Raw genomic sequence first — 24,519 nt, forward strand, 5'->3', positions numbered from 1 at the left:
TATAATGTTCAGCATTTGTTGCTTCAAATATCTCAAACTGAGATGCAAAAAATAACTAAATTCACAGTGTCAGTCACTCTTACATCCTAGACTTGATTAGTTGATCAGCGCGCTGCAGGGGGAGGACAAGTAGGTGTTGCGTCCGAGAATAAGCACTGAGAGTTTTCAAAATAGATAGTACACTTACTCTAAGAATAGTGCTTTGGCTTGATTTTGTTAAAGTTAGCTGAATTACGTGGTAGAGCTGGCCTTGTCTGCAGAAAAATGGGCCGAGCTGACAAAGCTAACACACTTATTTTTGACAAGCACTTCACAGAACCTCACTGAAAGAAAAACTCTTTAACAAGGTCCCCATGTTCTGCATCCTCCTTCAGCAAATATTTCTCTTTAGCTAAGTGCATGCTAGAGCATAAGGTCTTCTTTTACTCTTTAGTTTATTTCTATGGTCATGTTAGGTGTGCATTTTGCAACACAATACATGTGTTACCATTCACTATTTTTCAACTAGCATTAGCTTAACAGACAAAACAACCTGTCAAACACTAATCCAGAATGGAGTTACTGGCCATGGAGCTGTGTTCAATGCATTAATTATTTGGGTACAATATGGTAAAAATAAATTTAGCATGAAATACGACTGGGTGTTTCTACATTTGCTTACTTGAGGTCTTTATATAGGCCATGATGAAGTGTACTGTTTGTGCACAACGCAAGTGTATCCCAGCACAGCTACGGCGAGACAAGATCCCAGTGTGAAATTTTCTCTTTTTTTAAATAAAAGATAGTTCCTGTAAAACTTTAATAGATATTCAATAAAAATTTAAATACTACATGTAATATTTTCTATAGAAAATAATCATAGGCTGACAGTAAATTGGTTATGAGAATTAAAATTTGAAAATGGAAGAAAATGGAGAAAATGTCTGCTACTAGACAATTCTGCCACAGATTGCAGAATGTTCTTGAAAGTTTGCCCCCTCTAACTTTGATTCTTCAAGCACCATAATACCAATTTAGTCATGCAGGTGACTGCTTTTGTAAATGTGAGCGGTAAGGAAAATCTATCTGAGGACACACTTGTTGCAAAAATCTCTTTTTGGAGAAATGCACAATCGCTATGGCTTTTACCTGAGTAAGGAAACCAACCCAGACAACTGTTAAATAAAGCAAGGATTGTTATTACCTCGAACACCAGCTAACTGTGAAGAGGAAGAGTCTGGCCATGCTGAAATCCAACACTTTCTAACTGTGGTTTCTCTCCTTCTGTGTTTTATTTTTCTCTAAAGTGCAGCAACAAGACAGAAGTTGAGAAAAAGAGAGTTTTAAGTGACAAAAACTTTTCCAGAAACTTCTACCCTGAAAAAATCAATGTGCTTACCTATAATTAAATCCTTCAAAAAAAATACATCAATAGAAATTTTGACATTCACAGTCAGGCCTCTCCTCCCCGAGGTCATTTCTGTGGAATATGAAAGGTGACAGAGAGATGGAGACAGAGGAAAGGGGAGTGGGAGACACTATAGAGGAGAAGAGGGGGTGTCAGGCAGACACAGAGTTTGACCTGAAGGTATACTGAATAATGGATTGGTGGAGGGTGGAGAGGAGAGGTAGGAGACGCCTTACCTCATTCTCCCCATCTGCCTGTCTATACGCGTTTTTCTCAACTTTGTTATTATTCCGTCTTCTTTCCTCTTTGATTGGGATCATTTACAAGTGCACACTTATTAAAGTGATCATCCTAAGGCGCTCTGATTATTGACATCATCAAATACGACCAATGCTCTTTCATGATCATAGAAAGCAGATGGTTAAATATGTATACTTCCTATATGTAGTTATTTCATTTATAATGAAGTGGAAGCACCCAAGCTTGATGCAGTCAAAGGTCAGAATACTTCAACCCATCTGTTGCATTTAAGCAAATAAGAGCTGTACACCCATTATTAACAGAAAGCATGTAAACTGAGCTGCAAGATTAAATGTGCCATTTTGACCCATGTAAATACCCTAATTATCACTTGAAGCTGAACTCCGGTTATCAAAGTATTTCAAAATGTTCTCCATTAATGAAATGCAGGATTACACTTAAATTCCTGGACAAGATTACAAGCAGGTTATACTCCAAAGGAAAAGGTCAGGGCAGCAGTAGCATGCTCAAAAATGAGATATGTAAGACAGTACTGACAGATTTAGAGTTTTTTATTTTCCTTTTTCATGTAGCAATGGAAAAGATCGAGGGAGGTAATGACAGGATGCTAAAAATGATTTACTACCTTCTGTGAGTGCTGGAGTCAGAAGAGATCTTCAAGGATTTGATCTCAGAAGATGAAAATCTTGTAATCTTGTATATCTTAATTTACAGCATAACAGTATACTTATTTACAATAACTGATATAATACATAAGATATTTTTATGGTCAGGGTCAGAGGTGACCAGTAAGTTTGTCTGATCTTTTCTTAGAGTATCCATAGCTGGATTAAGCCAGAAGCCATTGGTAATGGCTCGTTTTCCAAAATCCAATTCCATCATACATGAATGACAAAGAACAAAACAAGAAGACAGTTGTGATATACTAAATGAATGGTTTTGAATGACAGTACTTGCACCTAGGCTTCACTTGAGCTTACAAACCCTTTGAAGTCCTCGTTCCAGTTAACTTGATTACAAAGATGCTAAGCAAGCACCGTGTAAAACTCAAATTCTGCTATGTTCATCGGACCACATTAACTTCCAAAATTCAAAACAAATAAATAAATATAAGACAACCTACCTTTATAGGTGCATATGTACTGCCATCGGTGGTGGTAGTTGTTGCCAGGACCGGAGAATGAAGGTTGGGTGGGATGGGAGACCAAAGGCCAGGAGAGGTAGAAGGATCAATCAATCAATCAATCTTTATTTGTATAGCGCCAAATCACAACAAACGTTATCTCAAGACGCTTTTACAAACATAGGAGGTCTAGACCACTCTATGTCAATATATATCTAATCTATCAGAATATATATCTAAAAAAAGAAAGGGTGAAACCCGGGTGGGACTGGAAGACAAATACTGGGGTGGAAGATAGTGGGTTAATCTTGTTCTTCAGTACCAGATTATCTGTTGAACCCACTTGTCTCCATTGAAAGTTAATACAAGTTTCTAGAGAAAGATGGCGGGTATACTCCATCTTAATGGGTCTTCACAAAATCAATCCACTGCATGCTCATAAGTGATGTGGCTGGCAGAGCAATGGTGTGGATGTCACATCCTTCTGCAAACCAAAGCCCTCATTTGACTTACCAATAAAATGGGAGCTCCTAAAGTTCTGGCTTCACATTGGAGGAGCTGTTGTGCTGTCTGTTTTTGATATAGTCTGTGGACACAACATGGTATTATACTAGGTAATGCTCTCCAGCTGTAGAGTTAAAAGTTATGATTAGCTCCATATGACTTTGCTTATGATTACATGATTTTACCCCACTAGGCCTATTAGAATTGTAACAGGAAAACGTTAAAAGGCTCAGAAGTACTGAATTAAGATGGTGTAATGCAACCACTATGCATTCAATAATACCTTTCTGGAGCTTATAATGGGTTTTCTGAGTTGTCCTTGTCCTAATGTGAATCTTCTTATAGAGTAAAGATAGTTCCAGCTCTGCTGTAGTTTTAATGCAACAGTTTATTTCTTTTTTAAACCAAGCATCACAAAAATGTTGGAACTAAGATGTTGTGACCCGTCAGGGCAAATTCAGGGAGTACTGATGCCAAATGGATTTATAACACTGCATATTATACTTAAGTAGGATTGTACTTAAGCCTCTGTTTTAGTTCAGCAGTGCTTGTGTGAAGGGTTGGCCCATGGCCTACAGCAGGATGACCCTTTAACACCTTTATTCATGAGCACCATCCCACTGCAAGTTTCTCCAAGCCATGTTACCCCAGGAGGGAATATATTAATGAAAATTAATCTTAAGTTATCAAGATCTTCAGTTTCCTGGAGGAACTTTGTGTTTCCAAGCGTATCCCTCGCTTATTGAGCTTGAATATATTTAAAGTCATTGCTGTATTAATGGTTGTTGATGTGAAATGTCAGCAGCCTTAAGCCAAGTGAAGATGTATACACACTATTAGAACCATCATCGAGGAAATTAGTGGGAGAAAAAGTGAAATTGCCATCGGCTGTTATTTTTAAACCAGCAAATGTTTCTGTCAGCACAGTTAGGACTCTGATGAGCATGAATAGAAGATGAAATCACCCAATAAGTCGGTCATTACAGTTTTTTTGAAGGTCTCTTACTTTGCTATGGAGTAAACACATGAGTTACTGGCTCCCAAAAGAAAGCTTTGTCTTATTCAAGAGTGAAAATGAAAAACTGACAATTTGAGAACGTCTACTTCTTATGTTTAACTTTTGAAAGAGATATCTTTCAATGCAATGTTTTATATTGCATTTGATAAAAAAAAGACTGAACAATTTCAATTTAAACTCACTAAGATGTAATATTTACAGCTCATTCAGCTAAGAAACCAATCCAAGTTTTTATATATAATTTTAGCTTCAGAAACCTTTGTCTTACTTCCAATTCGTATCACCCTGTTACGTTTGATGAAAACAAAAGGAGGAGGACCCAAAGTGCACACATAAATAAATAAAAGCCAAGTGATAAACAAAACTGAAATGTCCAAAATGAAAAAACAAACAAACCACGGGGAGCAGAAGACTGAAACAACGAAAAACACCGGAAGCAGGGAATCACAGGGAACATCAGACGATGCAATGAATTGACACACGGGAGGAAACACAGAGACTATATACACACAAGATAATCAGACACAGGTGTTACAACGAGATACAGGTGAAACCAATGAGGGATGAAATTAAGCTGAAGGGAAACTAAACCAGACACAAGGTGGCAAGAACTACAAAATAAAACAGGAAACACAATAGACTTAACTAGAAACACAAGTGAAAACACACACTAAAGGCTGGCACACATGGATTCTACAGGATTCTTCAAACCTTCACACATTTAGAGACCACACACTTGATGACAACAAGTGACAGCAGCATTGGCTGCACCTCCAGCCTCAAAAAGTGCTTCTTACTAGGGCTTAATGTTGCTAGGTTGCAAAAGTTATTTGGCCCTTATACTTCCCTTGGTAGTAACCATTAAGTCTGAAAATACTCAATATGCTTCATATTTACTTCAATATGATGGCACTTTACAAAGAAAATTGGAAAACAAACAAAAAAAAAATTTAAATCGTGTTGTAGCATTTACAGCATCTTTGCACCTGGAAATTTTACCTCTAAAAAATGAGTTTCACCTCTATACGGCCCTCTGCCATTGTTTTTGCCAAACTTGTTACCAAAATTCCTGCCCTTTCTTGACTTTGATTGGTCAGTGATAGAGAAGTGACCTTGACCACGGTAACAGTGTTCCAAAAGTTAATCCATTTTTTTGAGTACGCCCCGGGCCTTTTTGCACTTATGCTTTAAGCTAACTTGACAAACACTTAACACCATATAAAAGAGGACTAATTCAGAAACTGTATTAAATGCAATGTGACCACGAACAGGGCATTGAAAGGACTTGGTAACCATGCTGTCGTCACTGCACGCTGCATTTTCTGTTGATTTGTCTTCACAGCACTGTTTCAGCTAATCATTTCAATTTCCAATATGTCAGAATGCAGTGGTGAGACACATCAGTCTCCCAAATTTGATCAAATTCCAATTGTTGGAGAGGCATTGCACAATGAGCAGACGGATGATTGCACAGGCAGAGACTGTGGGAGACAATAAGGCCGAAAGCAACAGAAGCACTGACGCTGCATGAGCATACATCACGGCTCTGAGTGCACTGAGAACAATACATAATGTGAAGACAATGAGTTTGACAGGGAGAGGCTATTTTTTTCAAACAGTTTGAGGAAAACATTGCTTTTCAAAAAACAGTCTTCTTGGAACACTTACTGCCTTGGAAATGTGCGCATATTGCTTGTGAATCGTCTTATTGCTTATCTCTGTTTCCTGTGATAGATGAAGAGGAAGAAATATCATGAATGTTTAAACTGCACACAGTGAATAGACACACATTTAGCCTTTCTCTCAAACAATACAGTGTAGACAGACTCTTTCCCATCCACATCAAGCGCTATATAAAAGTTTAAAATACTATGAAGAATCATAAGTGGAAACCACACACTTTGAAAATAAGAGTAAAACTGGAGCTAAAGACACCAGCTAGCTGAAGAAGATTTTAAAAATCCAGCGGAAATAGAGGAGAGGTTTGATAGTCAGCTGTTCTGACTGCTCAGCCTGGTGTCCTCTCATGCGATCTGGAGTTAAAATGCAATTCATTCAAAAAATAAGGGGGGATGGGTTAAAAAGAGGGGGAGAGGTGCGCCTCAGGTGAGGAAAGAGCAAAAAGCTTATCAGAGTGTCAGCAGAAATTGATATGCTCTTTTGGAAACACTCACACAGGCATATACACACATACACATATATATAGCATTATCAGTTATACTGTGAGATGTTATTAAAATGATTATTATTAAAATACTCCTGAGCCCTAATGTGAAGGACGGGCCAAGGAAAAGCTGCAGTGTGCATGAGCGTGTGTGTAGACGCTTTTTTGCATTTCTCCAGAAATCTAGCTCTGCTGTAAAATATGGATCATTTGCATACTGTTTGTGTGCAAGTATGCATGTCATTTTTATGTATGTGTGTGGGAAAGCATCGATATCAGAATATATTTTCTGGAAAAGCCTACCCTAAAAAAAGAAAAGAAAAATACATTGAAAAAAAGGAACACCTTTTTGTCTTCTAATACCTGGAAGAGAAGGACTAAAAGTAAAAATAAAAACCAGGAGATTTCTGTTTCAAAAAAAAAAAAGAAAAAAAAAAGGAATGTCGAACAGCTGAGCGCAGGTGGCGTAAAACAAAGCTTTAGGTTAATTATGACATTTATAAAGAAAGACTTCACATGTTTAATCTAGAACTGAAAAAGTCAAGGCAGACCTTCTTCTCAGACATTATCACTAAAAACAAAGATAATGCACGCGCCCTGTTTGCTACAGTCGACAGGCTAACAAACCCCCCTGTGCCAGTGGCCTCTGAACATTTATCTACCAGGGCCTGCAATGAATTTGCATTCTTTTTCACTGCCAAAATTCAGAAAATCAGACAAGCAGTCAGCACTACTGTACGAGGTACTGGGAATGTGTTATCTGTGTGTCCACCAAAAAACAACTCAATCACTATGACACAATTTAATCCAATAAATTACAAAAACCTACAAGATATAATACATATTTGAAATCCTCATCCTGCTGCCTTGATATCCTACCATCACCATTTTTCAAAAAGGTTTCAGACTACATGACCTTAGATCTGCTTCAAATTGTCAACATGTCTCTTCTTTCAGGTGTCTTCCCCCAGGCCATGAAAACAGCAGTAATTAAACCCCTCCTGAAGAAGAACAATTTAGATGCATCAGAAATGAACAACTATAGGCCAATATCAAACCTCCCTTTTTTAAGTAAAATTATTGAAAAAGCTGTTTTTCAACAATTGAACAATTATCTAATGATAAATGACTGTTTTGATGTCTTCCAATCAGGATTCCGGTCACAGCACAGCACAGAGACCGCCCTAGTCAAGGTCCTCAATGATATTAATTTAAACACAGACAATGGCAAAATTTCAGTTTTGGTATCACTTGATCTTAGTGCTGCTTTTCACACAGTGGACCACAAGGTACTACCGGACAGACTTGAAAACTGGGTGGGACTCTCTGGTGCAGTACTAAATTGGCTTAAGTCCTATTTAAATGTCCGGGACTATTTTGTGTCTATAGGTAAATACACATCTGAGCGGATGAAAATCGTATGTGGAGTACCTCAGGGAACCATTCAGGGGCCTCTGCTATTCAACATCTACATGCTCCCCTTAGGTCAGATAATAAAAAACAACAAAATAAAATGCCATAGCTATGCAGATGACACACACATTTACATTACCATATCACCAGGGGATTATAGTCCCATACAAACACTGAGTAAATGCATTGAACAAATCAATGACTGGACGAGAACTTTCTTCAGTTAAACAAAGAAAAAACTGAAATGATTGTTTTTGGAGCCAAGGAAGAAAGGTTAAAGGTTACTGCTCAGCTCCAATCTGCACAGATGAAATGTTCAAACCAAGCCAGAAACCTTGGTGTAGTCATAGACTCAGACCTTAATTTCAGCAGCCACATTAAGACAATTACAAAGTCCGCCTACTATCACCTTAAGAATATATCAAGGATTAAAGGACTTATGTCTCAGCAGGATGCAGAAAAACTCGTCCATGCACTTATCTTTAGCAGACTAGACTACTGTAACGGGGTCTTTACAGGACTCCCTAAAAAGTCCATCAGATGACTGCAGCTCATACAGAATGCTGCTGCTTGAGTCCTAACAAGGACCAAAAAAGTAGACCACATCACTCCAGTTCTTAGATCTCTAAACTGGCTTCCTGTCTGTCAGAGAATAGACTTTAAAATCCTGCTGATGGTTTATAAAGCACTGAATGGTTTAGGCCCAAAATACATTGCTGATCTGCTACTACTTTATGAACCACCTCGACCTTTGAGGTCATCAGGTACTGGTCTGCTTTCAGTCCCAAGAGTCAGAACGAAACATGGTGAAGCAGCGTTTAGTCATTATGCACCATATATCTGGAACACACTCCCTGAAAGCTGTAGGTCTGCTCCAACTCTCACCTCTTTTAAATCCAAGATTAAGACTTTTTTATTTGCCACTGCCTTCCTATCTTTTTTAACCCACTTTAAATTCAAATTTTAATGTAATTTTTAATATATTTCTAATTTTCCTTTTCTTTTCTGATTAATTATATTTGTCGTTTAATTGTGTTCTTTTATGCCTTTCTGAATGTCTCCAATGCTTTTAATGTTTTAATGTAAAGCACATTGAGTTGCCCTTGTGTATGAAATGCGCTATACAAATAAAGCTGCCTTGCCTTGCCTTGCCTTGCCTTGCCTTGCCTTGCCTTGCCTTGCCTTGCCTTGCCTTGCCTTGCCTTGCCTTGCCTTGCCTTGCCTTGCCTTGAACAAAATACTCATATATTTATCAAAAAACATTTCTAAGACATTGCATGTATTTTAAGCATTGTCATACTTTTTGACATTTGTACTCATTTGATAGACAAGCTTTCAGAACCAGGACCCAGACTTGAGCCTTACTTGACTCTACCAAGCGGCAACCTCCGGCCTAAAAATATGAGTCCAATGTGGAAGTGCTAAAAACTGCAGTTCATCAAGGATCCGCTTGAAGCTGGCTTTGGAAGTACTGGAAACCACATACACTCCAATTCAAAAAAGTCAATCTTTACAGCAGAAATAAACATGTTCACAGCCTGGTACAAAAGACAAGTGTAGTCTGGATAGCTTATTTCTTGATCCGCACACACTGTATGGGGTGAATTTTTTTCTAGCGCAGCAATTTTGAAGATATTGAGATTACGAGTCTTCCAATGAGAGGGACAGCTGACTTGATTGACAGGGGTGAAAACTGTAGCTGTTGGCTAGGAGGCTCAAAGCCCGCCTCTTTACGTCACAAATGCTCGAGAGCAGCAATATGGCTCCCGCCGACAATTAGCTTCAAAACAGCGCTTCAGAGACAGATGGGTAATGTCACGGATACTACATCCATATTTTATACAGTCTATGGACTCTTCCTAGTTTAATCATTGATGGCTCAGACTTGGACTCAGACTTGAGCATTGATTGAATTTGGACTCAGTGGGAGGAAATGAGGACTCTGGACTTACTCACTTAGGAAGACTGTTTAATTGTTTTTTTAATTATTTTTTTGTACAAACAAAAGGCCCTAAAAATGTCTTCAGTTTTGAGCAAGGGCTGGTCTGGTGTTCACCAGCGTGTGCATTCATGTGCTGGCTTGTTCAGCAACAGTTCCTGCTTACAGAGACGCCACCAATACTGTTTTTTTTTTCTTTTAAAGATTTAACAGCAAATGCAAACAAGATCAGTGAAACATGTTTGAAACATAAAAGAGCCATGGAGGAGAAGAAAAAAAAACAACTTCAAACTTTACAAAACATCCATCCAGAATTTGCCCAGAAAAGTCAGTGAGGCACTAGAGTTTCTTGCACTGTTGATAATGTTACTGTTAGCTAGCTGCTAGCTAGCAGTAACATTAGTATCTAATTTTACTAAGTCCAAGACGGTTAAATAGCAGGTGGGCTGCAGGTAATTTTGAGTTTATTAGAAACCTGCAGTGATACCACTGTATACTATTCCCTTAAGACACCTGTGGTGCACATTTATGCAACACGTCATGTCAGTCCAGGTTAATGTATTGAATAGCTTGGAGGGAAACAGTGGTTGTCCCTTTTTTGAATGGTAAATGGACTTTCGACTTTCAGTATTAGCGAACTCATTCATACACATTCACACACAGCTGACCATGTAACAGGAAGCAATTTGGGGTTCAGTGTCTAGCCCAAGGACACCTTGGCATGTGACTGCAGGAGAAGACCCACTCTTCCATTGAGCCACAGCTGTCCCAATAAACAACAACAATAATAATGGAGATTTGACTCAGGATTCTTCTTTGGTGACTCGGACTCAGACTGGAACATCAACACTGGGACCTTGAGACTCCATTCAGACTCAAGGTTTGATGACTCAACTTAAACACAGTCAAATACTGTATTAGTGTTAGTGACACAAAAGGCCAGATATTGAAGCATATAACAATGTGTGTGGTTCCTCTTCTTTTAGTTTCTCTCAGCAGTATTGCTATGCACAAGTGTACCCTTATACAATTTCATTTTGATTCTACTTCGCACAAGATTGGAAAACTGCACCCAACCTAATAACTTGGTCATATATAGGGTATGCTCTGCATCATCAATGAAGCATATTTGAATCTGGAAAAAGAAAAGTAGAGAGGAAAAAAAGCACATAGGGGATTAAAAGAGAACATGTGCGGATATTTCAGAAACTGGAGTAGTAGTAAAGAGGAAATAAAGGAGATTACACATCAAATCCCTCTGCAGTGGAGCTCACTGTGAAGCTGATGATACACAGCCGCCAAACTGAGGCCATGTAGAGCTATAATTACACTTTCAGCAGGAACCAAGATTGGTTAGAGGGTCAGAGAGATCCTAGATAGATAGATCCTAGATACATACATATAATCTATCCATCCATCCACGCATCCCTCCATTCATCCATCTATGACCTTTCTAGATATTTTTGTCAAACAGAAAATGAAATATAAACTACATCTCAATCAACCCCCACACAAATGTGACAACTGCAACAAGGCTGGTCATGCACGAGAAACAACACACACAAATATTCACACAGCTTCTTACTCGGTTGCTCTCTTACACACAAGCACACAGAGTCAAACCTCTGTCAACAGTGTAGATAACTCATACATATACATGAATTACAATAAACAGAAATGATGTTTGCGAGATGTTGGAAAAGAGAGACAGGTGGGCTGACAGACAGGCAGGCAGGGGCAGGGGATGCATACAGAGGAGATGCTCCAGTGTGAAGCTAAGAAACAGGAATATTCTGTGTATGGGTGTGTGTGTGTGGGTGTAGGCACGAATCTGTATGTTATTCTTCTTCGGCAAACAAGTGTCCATGAACTGTTGCGTGTGCTTTTACATTCCTTTTGAAGTTCTCTGTCTTGTATTCATTTGATGGATTTTCCTTTTTCGCCTTGAACAGGTCCATAATTATGTGCAGCTGCACATGTCTGTGTGTTGACCTCTCCAGTAGACACCAGGGTGTTTAATATTCTGGTCGGACACGGACTCTCTGTAGCCAATCATCACGCACTTGTACACAAACACACACACACACACACAGACACAGACACACACACACACATTTAAATGCTGCCTCATAATTTTGCTGCAGGCTCTGATGCAGTGTTAATCAACTCTAATCAATGTTCGGAGTGTGAACACAGGGATAAATTGTTAATACTGGGCTTAATATAGAGGTAAGATAAGGAGCTTTTGTCTTCTGACAGATAGTTCTGCTGTGAGGATTAGATCTGTCAAAGTTTATGACCCAAATGAGATTTGGGAGGAAGATTTAAATGGGATATCAAATCCTTTCTTCATAGTATGTGTTGGTAAAAAAAAAGAATAATAATAACCTCTGCTTGAGTTGCCAACTCTATCTGTTGTGTCATAACAGTTCTGTCAATGGGCTGATGCGGCTGTAAAATATGATAAAAGACACAGAGTGTACCCTACTCCAGAAGTACATTATGTAGACCTTGGTGCATCTAAATTTTCAGTTTGTCTTGGGAGCTGTGCCTGAGGAAAGGTGTTAGGGTCAGTAAAATCAACATCATCATAGAAATGTTTGTCTTCGCTTCAAATTGACATTTTGACCTCACAGTAGCTCAAGAGGAAAATTCATGGATTGTCCAAAATGCCCTGAAAATTTCAATTTGAATACCATTGTTTAATATGTCTTGTCTCGAAATTGAACCCTTGACTCGATGATAGTCTAACAGGCAAGGTCGGGTGCTTACTATGAAAATTACAATTCATCCTCCAAGGGCAGTGGAACTTCATGGACTATGCAATTCAGATGAGAACGTTTGATTGTAAACTTTGCTCGACTTGTTGTGGAACAAAATCTTGATCTTCAGGTGCTGTGTTGACAATTGTGTTGCAGGAGTTGAACAGGCAAAGAATCACCATGAGTCCTTCATTCCACAGCAAGCATGTGCGCGTGGTCAAGCCAGACCCTACTGGAACAGCTGTGGATGCTTATTGTAGTATGAAGCACAGGACTTGTGAGATCATAAAACCACATGTAAACTATTAAAGATCATGTAGGATCTATAAAATCTGATAAACGGTGGGGAGGCTGTTTTTTCAAATTGATTGAATGCTCTGTGTCAAACTTCTTGTCCAGGTTGATCTGCTCTGTTCAGCCTGACGCATGCTCTTTTGAAAATAGACTTCAGCAGAGCGGAGCAAAGAGCAGCTTCTGGTGTGCATCTGGTGCTACTCAGAACGTGCTTGCTGAGGAATCAAGGACTAACAACTTGGATCCGTATGAGCTACAGAGATTATGTTTTTTTGTAAAGATGCTGTAACAGTATTTATTTTTTCTGTAAAGTCTGGCATTTCAGCATGAGGCTCTATGGGAATTGACTCACTTTTGGAGCCAGCCTCAAGTGGTCATTTGGGGACCGTCAGTTTTGGGGGCTTCCATGTTAATTTAATTTTTCAGCTCTGCATTTCTCTGTAGTCAGCAATATACAGACAGACAGACTTCGATTATATCATTATGGCTAACTTACTTCTTATGAAAAAAGATGTGCCATTTTGTGAGAACAGGCAGGTTGGAGGATAGAACAGTTATGAAGAAAAACATATTGGCAGTGGAGCTCCTTGCTACATTCAGACAATGCAGTCGGAGGTGGGTTCAGAGGCTGGACATTTTTCTATTGAAAATCTTTTGTAAAGAAAATTCCACCTGTGTTGTCCTGAAAGTGTAAAAAATCAAAGATGCTCAGTCCATAGTCACCACACTTGTGCCTTTGTGTTCCAAATGTCTGCAGTTTCTTCCAGAATCACAGCACAGGCCACAGCTTGTCTGATATTTTTGGATAAAGGATACATAATCAAAATTAAATCACAAATAAATATAACACTCAATGTTAGTTTTTGGTATGTTATTACTTTTATTAATTATTATCGTCATCATCCTTAACATTATTCTTCAAGTTTAGCTGTGTAACAAACTTTTTCTTGGCTGTCAAAATATGTTGTTGAAATATCATTTTTGCATGAAATAAAACCTAAAAACAATAACGTACAGAAAGGTAGCAGAATAAAATACAACATGAGAGAGAAAATAACCTAAAAAAAATCAAAATGTTCTATAAAAGCCATTCAACTTAATAGAATCAGAAAACCTACTAAATATATTGGTTAAATGTACATAGTTGATGTGTGCGTGTATGTGTGTGAGTATGTGTGTTTCTGACCAATACTAAACTGGCCTTTCGCTCCCTTGTCTCCCATGACTAATACTGTACATCCCAAAATGTACACTCAATCCGTACCACTGACGGTGTGTGTCTTTGTGTGTGTGTTTGTGTTGTCCCTTCCTTGGCAATAAGAACATAATAAATGGAGTGCAAGCAACAGCATCAATTTTCTATAACACATTCTGACAAAGACAAAATTAAAACACTTGTTAAGGCCCCCCAATGTAAACGCTGATGTGAAATGCCATCAAACCTAAAACATACACTCATTACTGAAGTAAAAGAAGGTCAGTTGTGTCCTGCAGAACTGCATTTCTTAACAAATTTGCCTATTTTGAAACATTAATAGCTGAAATGTTCTCTCAAAATTCTCATTAATAGTAACTCATAATTTAGCTGATGGGTGAAACTGTTGGAAGATATTTTAGCTGGAAACAGTTTGGCAGGACACTTACAATATGAAAGGTGAGCATGAACAACTTTTTAATGTGTTCTTTACTTACATCTCAGTGAGAACAGTTAATAGATTTTCTCTCAAAGTTAAACCACTGAAGGATTTTGGCATCAGAATTTGTTGCAAGAGGAAATCCTCTGGGTTCATCAGGTTGAGGAGTACACCCAGACTCAATAAAAAGGCAAAACATTTCATTCTTTCTGTTATCAGTGCCCTGATATTTCCAGGAAATCCTGCAAAAATCCTAACCAAAAGACTTCTCATCTTCTACAGTATGAAAATTCATGTTGAATCTTTATTAATATATAAGTCCTGTTGGCAAGTGAAAGAACTTAAATCTGAGAAAATCCACTACTTGCTTCAAGCAGGCGTTTAGAATTCACCGCTGGTAATATCTTTCAACAAACCCAGGGATCATTCAAGTAGGAGAAAAATTCAACAAAATCAAAGGTCATTTAAGGAGAAAGGTTCCTGTTGGTCTGTATGTCTGTCTGTCTGTCTGTCTGGGTTAACTAAGTCAACCTCTGCTTTTTTTAAGCGCAACATGGTATGACATCTAACTCCCATTTAAACACCTGTCTACCAACTGAGACTTCCTTAATCCAGAGAAGAAATGAAGAAAAGTGGAGTAGTACAGAGGAGATGAGTGGGACTGGGAACAGCTGCAGGTTCAGAGATAAAAGAAGGATTGACAGGGGGTTATTTGTCAAATTAAACAACAGATGAGAAAGATCAAAGGGATTTTGATGGCAGGTAAAGAGACAAACAAAACAGAACTGAAGGGATGATATGAAAACATAAAGTAAACCTCTTTTATCAGCCACTACAAGAGTCATTTGATCCCATTTTCCCACCTTCTCCCAATATATTCTTCAAAGGCACCCATCCATCCATCCATCCAAGCATGTATCCCTCAATCCTTCCTTTTGTTGTCTTTAAACAAATCACTGCTTCATTCCTTTGTTTTTTTTAAGCTACATTTGCAAATGTAAACAGTTTGTATCATGCTAGCAGCCCTTAAAAAGATGCCCATAACTGCAACACACAAAATCTAAGCACTTTACACATTAGCGTAATATTACCCAGAGTGAACTCAGGGATTTGCCTTTTTGAATTGACTTCACAAATCTTTATGTAGTAATGAAATTGAACATGAAGGGAAAACTTCAGAATTTAACCATATTACTTTGCAGTTAAGGAGCCTCTCTTTACAGAAATGGTACAGAGATGCCTTTCATGTTTAATGTGAGAGTCCCTACACTTGTCTATGCAGGGGTTGTATGTCAGACAAGTTGTTAGCATGTGAATATGTAAACAGGAAGGCCGAAGATATACTTGCTGTTTAACCTTGCATTCGCGTACACAATCGTCTGCGTCATGAACATGTTAATACACATACTTGGCTATGCCCTTCGCATCTTACTAGAGGATATCCTCTAGGGGAGGACACAACAGAGAGCTCAGGCCATATGCAACTACCAGATTCATGGGATATAAACAATAGTCCTGGCAGAACTTGCTGAGGTTACTGTTATGCTGATTCTGGGTCTAAGTAGCCCGGTGAGAGACAATCAATTTCTCCAACGTTTTTCCTCTGTGTACAGATAAAACATCCTCAGACGAGCACGGTTGTTGCTGTGCAGTGTCGATCAAATACTGTAGAGATGTGGACGATTCCAGAATTGGTCTAATAGCTTGTCTAAAAACGTTCTGCCACTGTTGTCCGTGCTGCTGTTCTGACTTGTCATACTTCTACACTGTCCCTTGCTGTACAAGAGCATACTGCATTTTACGTTCTCGTTGCGTTAATTTTTAAGGACATACACCACACCACTGATGTGCCAATCAGATGCAGGTAAAGTGCAGCATGCATATGTATAGTTAAAAGCAAGTATATCTCTGGCCTAAGACGGATTTATTTGCATTCAAGCTGCAGCAGTGAGCAGTCTTTTCTCCTCAGGTACAGCTGTGATTTAACTCAAGTGTATCTGTATTGCATAAATAAACTGAAAGGTTCCTTAGTGTTTTAATAAGACATATCCAGCACAGTTATTAAGACAGTTTGTTTTAGACTGTGCAGGAGTAGTAAAAGCATAACACAGAATCTACACGTGAGATCATGTTTTGAGGTGCAACATAAAAGCTAGAGGTATTAACCAGATATTCCATGCTGATGACAATTCAATGCTCTGGTGTAAAGTTCAGCATTTGTCTGACTGTCTGAATTTCTGCAAGAAAGAAATCTAATCTCACTGCTGGTGTGAAAGAACAATGAAATCTGACATTTATCTGAATAATTATATTTTCTCTATAGAAGATGTATTAAAGCCTTTTGAAGACCAAGCCAGCTTTAAAATTGTAACACTTGAGAAGGACTTTTACCATTACCATAACATGGGCACACAGTGATGTGACAGCAAGTTATTATTTATCAAATAATAATAGTCAAATCATCTAAAAGCACTGGAGGGGACATCTGGTTGATATAAAGTCTCTCAGGCATATGTCCAAACATTTGTCATAAAAGTAAAATGTAATATGGAGATGTTTTATATTAAGGGACTTTCATTTTTTAAAAGCACAGGTGTTTTTTTTTTCATGGGCTTCAAATGCCAAATATGAAATCAAGTAATGAAGACTGATAATGTTGTACATGGAAATCTGTTTGCCCAACTTTGCCTGACATTACTCATAACGTACAAAACTTTTTGACACAGATAAACATACCTTTTAAAAAAAAAAAAAATGTAAAAGTTACCAGGCACTCAGCGGAATAGTTTTCATTCATATCTTTTGGCATAGAAAAATATCTTTTTCTTTTCCTTCCCATCTTTTATTTTCTTTCGGCCTATTATTATTTCCTTCAAAGGAGTCCCTCGTGATTTTTTTTGTTTGTTTTCTAGCAACTAAGGCATCAAGGCTGCAGAAGTGATTCTCTCTTTACAAAAATAAGCAAGTTGGCCACTTTGTTGATTCACTCTGAAGAATAGGGAGACTTGAGGACCTGACTCTCTCAATTATGAAAATAAACGCTGAAAACTGTGAAGTTTGGCTTAAAGAGAGACTCAGTAATGGTTTCAGGGGGGTGTTTTCTTTTTTTTTGTTTTAAAGACTGAATTTGAACCCAAAGAGGGAAATAAAGGGAGGAAGAGTGGGAAAGCAACATGAACATTTGACTTCAATGAATTATTATATGTGACTGGGATTTCTTGGGGTATTTCTTACTTGAAACAGCTCGTATTCATTGACAAGGCAACTTATTTTACACATTTTATAACACACTAACATGCTACATAGAGGTAACCTACCAAAATCTCAGAAATATGAGATAGGTTTAATAAAACACTGTAGGCAAGAAGCTCTGACCCCATACAGAGCAAAAGTTCAAACAGTTAACCCAAATAATTGATCCTTATGAAATAAACAGTCCCTAAGTTCTTAAGTCTCTCTATTAAACCATGTAGCTTAACAACATGTAAAAGACACACAGAAAAACATGTAACACACTAAGACCATTTTGACCTTTTAACACATGTAACATATATAAGAGAACCTTATATGACATGCTAAAACCATTAGACCATTAAACATGTAAAAATGATGCGCACATGCTTTGTAACCGCTGGGTTGGTGTGCAACACGTGTGACCCCTGAGGACTGAAAAACCGAGCACAAGCCTTCATATCTTTACATCATTGGGGACGGACACATCCTTTGATACTTACACATATCAACACAATAACACAAATGCGCACATACACATAACCCCCTCTTTTTTTCTGTACCATTTTGTGTAAGATGTAACATTCTCAAGAAGAAAACAAACAACAAATAGCTAAAAAAAAAAAAAAAACTCAAACAGACTAAATTTTATAGTACCATTTCCTGCAAAAGAAAGCATTAGTTGCCTTTACAAAATAACATATTATATAGGAAAGTGTAGCAAATTGCATGTTGATTTTACTATAACATCACCGTTATCATTACCATATTATTATTATTATTATTTTTATTAATATAAATGTTAAGCAGGTTAATAGATGGTTGTTCTATTAGGCAGGCAGCCAGGCACATAGCTAGTATCATGGCACAGAGGAAGGTAGAAAATAATGTCACTTGGTTTAATCCAAATGGATGTAGAGAACACTTCGGTCCGGAATCACTCCGGTTATACCAGTTCAAACTGGTTTCAAGAAGTTCAAGGAGTCTTGTTAAAACCACACCCAACCAGTCTTCCACTTTGGGCCACTTTGCAGCTGTGGTGATCTTGCATTGACAGTTTTAAAACCAACATGGCACATGTGAAAGAAGAAGATCCATTTGTACCAAGATAGCCCAAGATGGACTGCAGGAAAGGACAAACTAGTATATCCCTAACCAGTTTCAGAGAGGGAAAGAAAGTTTTGGTTTTGGATCCGTTTGTACAGAGAAAAACAGTCAGGGACATGCTCTGAACCAGAACAAATTAGTTTTAACCAGATCAGATCTGGTTGTACCAAGATAAAACAGTCTAACTGATACATCAGACAAGTTTGGGGTTCATAAAGCTTGGTGCGTAACGGACCAGCTTAATTCAATTCAGATAAAGTGTTCTGCTTCCAGGATTTTTTTTTTTGCTCTACTGTATGGTGGCTGTGCAAGTGCTGAGCCCCTCAAACTCATCCTAAATGAGACCAGTCCAACTTTCAGTCAAGCTTCCAATCCTCTTATTTGGAGAGCACATGAAGTGGCTGTTTATTAAAAGGTGATTTCAGCTGCATGCCTGGATTCTTGAATGTTGAATACTACTGTCCCTGCAGCAGTGTCGCAGGATCCTGCAATAATTTTTGACCATTTGCCGGCCGAGTGCTTCCAGCATAAGGATGTGTTCCATTTAGTGCCCAGGTTAGGTCCACTTTGACATGAGCTAGCCTCCAGGAACAAGGAGGTACACAGCTTATTCTTCACGTTCTTAAGGGTTTGTGTGAGTCAAAGGCATGAGATTATTTACTCTCTGTATTCTCCACTAAGTCTTTAGAATCAGCATCACTCATCTCTGGGGTTTGTGTGACATCATTGCTACTATCTGATGCCGTCTTGCTTCCCAGTTCCTGGTTTGTCATGTCATTACCTTCTTCATCTGTTACCTCCTTTTCCACTCTTTCATCACCTAGAACTTCTTTAGCTTCGTTCTCATGACAGTCTCCTACAACGTCATCGCTTTCATCCGTGATCTCCCTGTGATCAGCTTCATCTTCTACCTCCGGCGTCACATTTTGACTGCCTCGCTCTGACAACACAGTGGCGTTCTGAATAACGCCCTCTTGCACTTGTCCTCTGTTTTGCGACGTTTTATCTGCGTACCTGTGCAAGCCCCTCTGTATGTGTGTGGTGAAATCATAGCGATCTGCACACACATGGAGGCAAAAACTGCATTGGTATGGTCCCTGATCACCGTGGCAACTCATGTGCAGGGCATACATCACTTCATCTAGGAAGTAGATCCCACAGTGGATGCAACGGTTGGACAGATCATCCTGCGTGGACACTTCTACCATTGCACGATTTGTTGGGACGCTGGACTGACTTTTAGTCAAATCAACCTTCTCTTCCTTCCCTATATCCTCCCTCTGGTTTCCTCCTTCATCCATCCTCTCCTCCTCCTCTTTGACACCTTTCCAGTTCTCTCTCAACCTCTCAGCATGTGGTGACTCACGCTTTCTCCTCTCTGCACCGTTTGTTGACATGTGTGCACTTGCAGCACTTGTATCCCTTTGTCTTATTGCAAGATCAAGGGGAGCCTCATTTTCTGCTGAAGAGGTTTGGGAGTGAAGAGGAGGAGGAGGATAGTGAGGAGGAGCTGGAGGGGGAGGGAGAGGAGAGTAAGGAGAGGCACAGTAAGGCACTGTGTAGCTTTGCTGATGATGCTGTACTGGAGTCACCATTGCACCAAGATATTGGGGATTATTCCCGAGGCTACCAGGGCTGCTTAGACTACTAATGCTACCAGGAACCCCAGAGGCGGCCATCTTGTACTTACTCCAGAATCTGAGCCAATCTGATTCAGGAGTTAAGTCAGGTGAGAGGGTTAAGGGTAAAGGTAGTGAGAAAAAGGGATACTGGTACTTTTCAATGGGCGAACCAGGTGGGGAATAACTCGAAGGTTTTGATGGACGCATGTACTTCTCAATTGGACTTCCTCTTTCTGATCCCCCTCCTCCTTTACCTCCATCTATCTTTGACGTTATCCCTCCCTCAGAGATGCCCCCATTGCCCTCGGCTACCAATGAGGAGGAGGGATGGGAAGGGAGGAGCAGCGGAGGCATGCGCCTGTGGATCTCCAATGTTTGACTGGCGAGGAAGGCTTGAGTGGATCGAGGTGAGCGTGAGCGAGGGGAGGGCTGCTGGTTTTTGATCGAAGCACAGCTCCTGTCTGACTCCTCCCCATTCATTCGCTCCTCACTGTTGATGCGTTGCTGCTTGGGAGCAGAGGTTTCGGATGACAGCGTGTCAGGGTTGAGCCGTTTGCGTGTTCGTCGTCGGATTATTTGCTCGCCGTTGTTCTGCTTGATGATGTTTAGAGGTCTTGGTGTCTAGAAGAAAAAGAAAGGAATAAAAAAGGGGGTTAGTGAACATGAACATTGAAAGTGAAGATGATTCATGTCCATAGGTATTATTGTATGATTAAATATCTCTTATCAACCATACATTCCCCAGCATTATTTTGAATTTCAATAAATGTCAACTTAAAGAATTGATTTAACCTCATGGCCAATAAACTTCCTGTTTTTACTTATTGATGTATAAAAACACATCAACACTCTACTTTTCATGTCAACAATGAAAGCTATGACTGCTAATGACAGGAAAAGTTAGCCTAAATCTACTCCTTAGCCTCTATACAGACTTGCTGAATGATAACTATCTGACATGCTTAAAAAAATGTTACAACTAAAACTACTGGGGCTGTGATTGTTGCCCATACCACAAGGGGGAGCACTTACATCTGATGTAACTGACTTGTACTCTGAAGACCAAACTTTTACTTTCTTGACAGATCACACACAGACATGTAAGCGTACTGTATGCCTTCACTGAACTATTGGTAAGATATATCTCTCAAAGCAAAGTACAGAGACCAATGCAGTGCACAGGTTCTACATGGAAACTCACTTTTTTTTTGTTAAAAAGGGAAATAATGAAGGAGAATTACTATGAATAAAATGCTCTGTAACATCCACACCATTTCTAAAGCACCTCTCACTTATTCAGTCCCTCACCGGGATTAATGAAGTACTTGACGATAAAAACATTTTGATGTTTCGTTCCTAAAGACATGCAAAATAAATAAAAAAATGCATCAACCAGTCAAAAACATTTCCACTCAAACTATCCACAGATTTTTTCTCCTGAAAGTAAAATAAACTGCTGGGTTTAAAGTGCCTTTTAAAGTGTCTCACTTCAGTTCAAAGTAATGACTTGCTATTCTTCACTATTGAAGAACCAACTTCATTGAAGCCTCCTCTCTAAATACAGATAATAAAAGTGACCTTCACAGAACATTAACTTAAAACAAATTTATATTCAGCTTTCAAAGAGCGGAGCTTTTCAGGTATTAAAAAACATAGTTTATTAAAATTTTTGAGCCGAGGCAGGGTGATTTTGAAAAGACTCTCTGCATGCTGAACGGCTCTGGAACACTGACGCTGTGGTAATGCACGTGCATGCGCCAGTATGTAACTCTTTTGTATCCCGAGCAATCACCTGCTTTGTCCGTAAGTATATAAGTGCTGTGAGGCTTTTTTATATAGATGAAAGGAAATCATTAAAACATGCATAAGAGAAGAGAAGGACAGTTTGAAATTATGAAGAAGGAATATGAAAGGTTGGAAAAGAGGTGTGAAAAGGAAAAAGAACAGAGTGAGGAGGAGTTTTGTAATGTATGCTGAATCAGTGCTGGGTTCTTCATCCCATGTATGTATTCATAGTCATGTCTGCGCCAGTATGTTCAGCCCTGTGTCTGCCACTCAGAAGGAATGCTATGCTGCACTTTTGATGTAAAGATATCAGTGAGTCCTATCATCGAGAAAACTGACAGCCTCAACATTTACAAAAGTATGTCAAACAATAATCTGTCCCTTTTTTTTCATTATTTATGGTGCTCTGGTTTTTTGTTCATAACTACGGGAAAGTAAGGACGATGAAAAATTAAAAGATAAATTAATATTTGGAAAGTGCAGTGTATGATGAGTCGAGAAAGGAGGAACTGGCGGACTGGGACATGAAAGAAATGTGGGGGGGGGGCTGGTGCAGGGACAAGAGAAGGACCTACTAAGGGGTGTAAAAAAAGCAACAGCAAAGGAATGGTTGCATCCATGGAGGAAACAGTTCAAAGCTGTGTCCTAATTCCAGACAACATAAGGAGGGTTCTGTTCAGTGGCAAATTGAATATAAAGCATACTCAAAACAGTCAGACAAGTGTCCTACTGATGGACGCTAATTTTCTAGGGAAACAGAAGAGGACAGATTGATAGTGGTGAACCTCTCCCTCTGTGAAAACCTTATATGTGAAAAAGAAAAAAGTGCTTTCTGTGTTCAGTGTAGCTGGCTTTATCCTCACTCCAAGCCCTCCTTTTTATGTGTTCTTTCCTCTTTTACCTTTCCATGTTATAACGAAGTGTACTGGTCAAAGTGGTGTGTAACAGCAATGTTTCTGTAAAGTAGATAAATTGCTGATCTCTGGAATGCCAGGTTTAATATTACTTAATAGAGAAATCAGTCATGTATTTGAAACATTAAGATCTGAATTAATAGTAAGCTTAATTTACTGCATACACAAGGAGTGAGATGTCAACATTAATAGCATGTTCACAGCTGAGTGTAAGTCAGAAACCACAAAAAAACCCACACACGACTAGAAATGTTATACCTTTATGATACCTGAGCTGGCTTACTCTCAGTACGCACAATTCTCCCTCAATCTCTCCCCCTGTCATATCTTTTAGGACGTCTCCCTTGTGTTCCTCCAGCTCTCCTCCATCTTTCACTCTTCACACTCCCTCTTCATTATCCCTCTCCTCGCTCTTTACCTCAATCCGTCCCTCTCTTCATCTTCCTTCCTTGTTTTTTTCTTTGTCATTCTTTATCGCCGCCTTCCTCTCCCTCTCTTTATGTCTGCCATTTCCTCCCTCTTTATTCATAACCCTCCCTGCCCCTCTCTTAGTCTGAAGTGTTTTACTAGCTCCTATCCTCTCTAATAATGTGTGTCGAGCGTATAAAACTTTTATTATCGGATATAAAATATGGTTGTCGTGAAGATTGTTCAGAGTGGAGGGAGCCCGGACGTGATTGGAGCAGCAGATGAGATGAACGGGTTGAACCGGGGGACAACAGCAGGGGCAGGTAGGAGTACACTTCAATGGCTTGTCATCCCCTGAAAGGTCTTTAAAGCTCCATTCGATAATTGCGGTACAGTGCTCTGGGTTGTAACACGCTCAACCCAGTCATGCATTTATGAACACTGTGATTTATTACACTGAACACTTCTGTTAGCTTTGAAGTTTTACAAGCCAATATGTTACCACAAATCTATAACACATATATATCCATACATTTAAGGCTTGTTTCACACTGGCTGTATTTGTAATCCCTCGAGTTAAACAGGTACATTCAAGTGTGAAATCAGCTTAAACTCCATAAAACCGTATCTGAGGTGAGAGAGCTTAATATTCTGAAGTGAACTAAATTCCAGCCTGGCTCTTTATCTCATCTGTAATTCATGCAGTCTAATTAAATTTGGGATTTCCATAGACTTTCCTCAGGCTTAGATGGTAAAGTTGATTCATTCCATCATATTTCTCACTCCATGGAACTGTAACTCTCCCAGCACCCACCAAATCAAATATACTTTTTCCACAATATTACATTTTCACAGCGGGATTCACAGAATATATACAAGAATTTGACTGCAGGATGGACCGTTTAATTTGCAATGCATGCTAATCGGCAAGACAAGAGGAATGATAATTAGTG

At 39.0% G+C, this 24,519-nt stretch overlaps 1 protein-coding gene across 1 annotated transcript in view; it reads right to left on the minus strand.

Moving 5' to 3' along the window:
- Window positions 1-19,084: 19,084 nt before the first annotated feature.
- trps1 (trichorhinophalangeal syndrome I) overlaps window positions 19,085-24,519 on the minus strand; it is a 124,721-nt gene continuing 119,286 nt past the window's right edge. The window contains exon 12 of the mRNA XM_034704226.1: window positions 19,085-21,080. Within this exon, the coding sequence (XP_034560117.1) occupies window positions 19,491-21,080 (1,590 nt within the window). The 3' untranslated portion in view covers window positions 19,085-19,490. The remainder of the gene's footprint in view (window positions 21,081-24,519) is intronic.

The sequence above is a fragment of the Notolabrus celidotus genome, chromosome 16, assembly GCF_009762535.1.
Source record: "Notolabrus celidotus isolate fNotCel1 chromosome 16, fNotCel1.pri, whole genome shotgun sequence".
NCBI lineage: Eukaryota > Metazoa > Chordata > Actinopteri > Labriformes > Labridae > Notolabrus > Notolabrus celidotus.